Source organism: Schistocerca cancellata, chromosome 2 (genome assembly GCF_023864275.1).
Source record: "Schistocerca cancellata isolate TAMUIC-IGC-003103 chromosome 2, iqSchCanc2.1, whole genome shotgun sequence".
In the NCBI taxonomy this organism is placed as follows: Eukaryota; Metazoa; Arthropoda; class Insecta; order Orthoptera; family Acrididae; genus Schistocerca; species Schistocerca cancellata.
In genome coordinates this window covers 708,477,239-708,483,238 of record NC_064627.1, presented here as the reverse complement: position 1 = coordinate 708,483,238, position 6,000 = coordinate 708,477,239, and the positions used below count along the sequence as shown (strand labels likewise).

The following is a 6,000-nucleotide window of genomic DNA, read 5'->3' as shown; positions in this document are numbered from 1 at the left end:
TCGTTGTGTCAAACAAAAGAACACGAAAGAATCGCATCTCTGGAATGAGATTGTGTGCTTGAAATCCAGCGATTAAAGGTATCGTTGTATGTAAACAACTCGTCGTATCTCACTTACCACTTTGTAGTCAGGTATTTTATTGAAAATTAGGAAAAAAAATCATATAAATCTTTACCACCTGTAGTTTAACTTCCGCTGTGGTAACCCGTCCAAAAAAGATTTGTGAGGGCAAAGTGTTTCAGTTTACCCATGTGAAGGGAACACTTCAAAAATTTATGCAAACTGGCCTAGTCTGTTTCATGTTAACACTTAATGTGCATTATTGCTCTAGATACACCAATAAACCAAAACCAGAAACATTACCATTGGTCTTCGTGTAACAGTATTTGTGCCAGACTGAGAAACTCTGGTCCGATAATAGACCAGAGTTTCTCAGTCTGGCACAAATACTGTTACACGAGGACCAATGATAATGAGCTGAATGTTTCCCAAATATGCATCAAACTCTGGGTCACGTCTCGCCTGAACTCTTCTCAGGTAATAAAGAAACACGTGAAACGGAACGAGCGGAAGAGGACTTGAACAACACTCCTTAAATAAAACTACAGAGATAAGTAAACGGTGATATACTGAGGAGCTAAAACGTTACGACCACCTCCTTAATACTGTTGATCCACCCTTAAAACGCACGAAAGCAGCGATTGTGCTTGACGAAGTTTCCAAAAGCCTTTATTAGGTGTCAAGAAGTATGTGGCACCATATGTCTACACAAAGTTCGCGCAGTTCTCGTAAATTACGGGCCGATGGTTCATGGGCACAGAGCTGATGCCCGATATCGTCCCAGATGTGTTACATCGGGTCCATATTAGGCATATAAACGTAAGTTCACTGTAATGCTCCTCAAAACTCTGCAGCACGATTCTGGCCTTGAGATAAGGACAGTTATCGTGGAGGTAGATGCCATCCCCCTCGGGGAAGACATTAAGCACGAAGATACGCAGCTGGTCCACAATGCCACGCAGTCCCAGAGTCCATAGCTAGCATGGCGCCGTCGACTATCACAGGTCTCGTGGAAGCCAGGCGAATGCCACCCATGGAGTAATGCTGCCTCCACTGGTGGCACGGAGCATGTTTTGTGAACACATACGCCTGGATGATAGCATATATGATACAAGCATCGAACTGGTGTAGCAAGACATATGATTCATCCGACCAAGCGACATGTTTCCACTGATCCATAGTCCAATCTTGATGATCCTGTGCCCAGAGCAATCGTAACTGACGATGTTGGTGGGTTAATATAGCAAAAGTAGGGGTCATCTGTTGTAGAGCTCCATGTTCAGAATGTGTGGTATTCGCAATTTCCGATATGCTCGTTCCCAGCCACCATTTGATGGCAACCTGCCCTTTGTCAAAGTCGCGTATATCAGTGGATTTCCCGATTAGCCAACCCTGTCGACACTAGAATGATTCCACATTCGTGTCTGCTCCGCTTAATGTACTTCCCTCACCACTTCATATGACCTCAGCGCCACCACGCGTCATCCAGACACGCTGTGGACAGTGGTCACAATGTTTTTACTCACCAGCGTATATCGTCCTCCCGCCGGCTCACGAGGAAGCTGGTGTGTGAACGTATTAGTATTGTGAAACAGGTAAGGTGTTTGTGAGGCCGACCAGCAGCCGCCCCACCCAGGGAACCTCGCAGACTGGGCCCCAGGGCCGTGCCGAGAGAGAGGGGACCGGCCAGGGCAACATGCCGCTGCTCCAGCTGTTGTTTTTCCGCCAGTCGCGCGGTCGCCTTCCGCCATGGCACTCGCTGCGTACGTCCTGCTGGCGTTCGCTGCCCTCATGGGGACGGTAAGTTCTCCGGGCAACACTGTTGCTGACCGTCAGTACTAGGCTTAACAGTTTTGTACGGCGCCGTCTTTCTGTTTTCTGTTTTCCGTTACCGAACTGAGGATTGCGACATTTCAACTGTCTCTTTCCCCTTACTCTAAATTTCCCTCTACTCACTCCCCCCCTCCCCCCCCCCCACTACTCCTGCATTCGTTATGTTGTTTCTTCCTGTGGTTTCGTCGTGTCTTCCCTATTTGAAGTTGGTTTTTCTTGAAAAGCCTGATGTTCTTACTTCATAATAGATCCCCCTATCTTGTAGGTTCCCTTCTAATCAAACGCAGACATCTCCCACTGGGGACACAGTGAACATACATTCAGATAGATCAGCTGATGTGTTGCCACCAGGGCAATAATTATCTATGATACTCGCATGTGACAAGAAAACCGGTAATGGAGAATAAAATTATACGCAAACAGATTCCATCATTTTGATTAAAATGTTTTTGTGTTAGGCTGCGTCATTTAAAACGCTGAAACAACTAGACAACCGACGTTTCGACCCTCTTCACAGCGGTCTACTTCAGGGCTGATTGATCTGGTGGGTCCATGGGATGCTCATCCCAATACAATCTTTCGTTTGTCAGGTGACATACGTCACATTCGACATATGACTGGACAGTTCGACGTCAGGATACTTTGGAGAGGAAGCTGCACGACTGGACACTGCGTGTGCTACTCTTAACAGATGACGGGCAGCAACAGCAAATCGGCAGCTTGCACCTAGAGGCAGCGTTTTCCTGGAGCACGGCGATGACGTTTGATATTCCTCTTGTGGCTTCTTTTATGACAGGTTCTTTTCCTGCAGCGGCCAAAGCTGTGCTCACGCTGCAATGAACATTTTTCTAGCCTCTCGAGTTTTTCGCACTGCCCGAACGCAAGTCCTGCCTGTTTCGTTGCTTGGTCACCTGTAACGCTAGTTGTCAACCCCAAATTTATTTTAATGCCATGTTGAATTCCATAGTCCCAAAGCTAAAATGCTGTGTCCGGTGGGTTTGTTACCACAATTTGCGAACTAAAAAAAATGCCGTGCTTAGATACACTGATGCCTCAAATATCTATCAAAGGTGCGCCGATTTTTGTGTAACAGGGTACAGAAAAACACCGGAAATGCGACGTCGGTGTCTAAATGCGTTACCTTCAATATATTTCTGTTTACAATTAAGACTCGTGGCTGCTTTTTTTTTAAATCTCGCACATCACGAATACAACACTTGTACATATTCAATAGTCATAAAATACCTCCAGCAAACACCTAGAATAGATACGTTGTTCTAGCAGAATACGTACGACGTTCTAGCAGAACGGAACAGTCTTGCCTGTATTGCTGTTTCTCTTTTAATTCACCAAATGTCTTTCCGAGAAGTTATGCACAACCTGAAGTATGCAGTGCATGTAATATGACAGATGGCGTGATAGGTGAGTTACATAGAGCAATTAAAATTATGCATGCATCACACCAATAAGAACACTCACAATTACGTGCAGTGATGGTTCAAATGACTCTGAGCTCTATGGGACTGAGGTCATCAGTCGCCTAGAACTTTGAACTACTTAAACCTAACTAACCTAAGGACATCACACACATCCATGCCCGATGCAGGATTCGAACCTGCGACCGTAGCGGTCTCGCGGTTCCAGACTGTAGCGCCTAGAACCGCTCGGCCACTCCGGCCGGCATGTGCAGTGATATTAAGCAACAATATGTAGCGCGCTCGCTTTCTCTCTCTCTCTCTCTCTCTCTCTCTCTCTCTCTCTCTCTCTCGCATTACTGCTTATTTCTTTCATGCTTACTTGTGTTCTACATCTACATATATACTCCGCTAGCCACCAAGCGGTGTGTGGCGGAGGGTACAATTCGCGGCAAAGTCATATTCCCCCCGTTCCACTCACGCCTAAGTACGAGCTCTAATTTCCCTTATATTTGAATGGTGATCACTGCGCGATCTGAAAGTTGGTGGTAATAATACCGGGTGATCAAAAAGTCAGTATAAATTTGAAAACTGAATAAATCACGGAATAATTTACATAGAGGTACAAATTGACACACATGCTTGGAATCACATGGGGTTTTATTAAAACCAAAAAAATAAAGTTCAAATAAATGTCCTACAGATGGCGCTTCATCTGATCAGAATAGCAATAATTAGCATAACAAAGTACAACAAAGCGAAGATGATGTTCTTTAAGGAAATGGTCAATATGTCCACCATCATTCCTCAACAATAGCTGTAGTCGAGGAATAATGTTGTGAACAGCACTTTAAAGCATGTATGGAGTTATGGTGACGTCGGATGTTGTCTTTCAGCATCCCTAGAGATTTCGGTCGATCACGATACACTTGCGACGTCAGGTAACCCCAAAGCCAATAATCAATCGGACTGAGGTCTGGGGACCTGGGAGGCCAAGCATGACGAAAGTGGCGGCTGAGCACACTATCACCACCAAATGACGCGCGCAAGAGATCTTTCACGCGTCTAGCAATACTTCTTTTTCCCCTAATAAAAACCCATGTCATTCCAAGCATGTGTGTCAATTTTTACCTCTATCCACATTAATCCGTGGTTTATTAAGTTTTCAAATTTATACTGACTTTTTGATCACCCGGTGTATGTTCTACATCCTCGGCGAAGATCGGATTTCAGAATTTAGTGAGCAGCCCCTTCCGTTTAGCGCGTCGTCTACCTGCAAGTGTATCCCACTTAAAACTTTCTATGAGATTTGTGACGCTCTCGCAATGACTAAATGTACCAGTCATGAATCTTGCTGCTCTTCTTCGGACCTTCTCAATCTCTTGAATGAGACCCAACTGATAAGGGTTCCACACAGACGAACAATACTGTAAGACTGGACGAACATATTGTAAGCAAAATCCTTTGTTGAAGGACTGCATCGCTTCAGGATTCTACCAATAAACCGCAATCTAGGGTTCGCCTTGCCCGTTACTTGTGTAATCTGATCAATTCCATTTGAGATCATTTCGAATAGTCACATCCAAATACTTGACGGATGTTACCGCTTCCAAAGACTTGGCATTTATTTTGTACTCGTACATTAATGGGGATTTTCGCCTTGTTATACGCAGTAGGTTACACTTACTAATATTGAGAGATAACTGCCAGTCATTAAACCACGCATTTATTTTCTGCAAATCCACCTTGATTTGTTCACAACTTTCGTGTGACACTACTTTCCTCCAGACTACAGCATCATCGGCAAACAGTCTAATACCACTGTCAATACCATCCACCAGATCGCTTATGTAAATCGTAAAAAGCAGCGGACATATTACGCTGCCCTGGGGCACACCTGACGTTACGCTTGTTTCTGTTGAAGTCACCCTATTCAGGACGACATACTGCTCTCTATTAGAAAACTTTCTATACAACCGCATATGTCATCGGTTAGACCGTAAGCGCGCACTCTTTGGAGCAAGCGACAGTGCGGAACTGAGTCGAACTCCTTTCGAAAGTCTAGAAATATGACATCAACTGGTAGCCAGTATATAGAGCCTGTTGTATATCATGCACAAAGAGGGCCAGCTGTGACTCGCATGACCGCTGTTTCTTAAAACCGTGCTGGTTTCTGCAGATAACCTTCTCAGAGTCTAGAAAGGTCAATATCTGAACACAAAATATGTTCCATGCTTATACAACAAATCGATGTCAGTGAAATTGGCCAGTAATTATGTGCATCCGATTTTCTAACCTTTCTATAGGTTGCTATGTCCTGGGCCTTCTTCCACTCACGTGGAAGTTTCCGCTGTTCCAATGATCTCTGATAGATGATGGATAAGAATGTCATAAGTATCTGATCTAATGTGTAAAAAGAAATAAAACGTAAAAAGAATTACGAAACAATACGCCTTAAAAATTCTCGTCGAACAAGGAAAAGACTTCGAATTTTATTTATGTTGACAAGTTTTATGTTTAAATTCCTTGATGAAAAGGGCTATTTTTATAAGGGCAGGGTTTTTGTGCTATGAACATAGTGATTTATTCTGTGTCTTGTACTTTGAGCATGGACATTTTATTTTTTGCTGTTACTTCAGATGATCTCAACATGGATACACTGCTAAGATGTGAAATCTTCTCTACGTGTAAA

At 44.0% G+C, this 6,000-nt stretch overlaps 1 protein-coding gene across 1 annotated transcript in view; it reads left to right on the top strand.

Annotated features, from left to right (window-relative positions):
• Positions 1-1,721: 1,721 nt before the first annotated feature.
• The window catches only part of LOC126162508 (esterase FE4-like), a 159,887-nt gene continuing 155,608 nt past the window's right edge, over positions 1,722-6,000 (top strand). Inside the window, exon 1 of the mRNA XM_049919060.1 lies at positions 1,722-1,860. Coding sequence (XP_049775017.1) covers positions 1,810-1,860 — 51 coding nt within the window. The 5' untranslated portion in view covers positions 1,722-1,809. The remainder of the gene's footprint in view (positions 1,861-6,000) is intronic.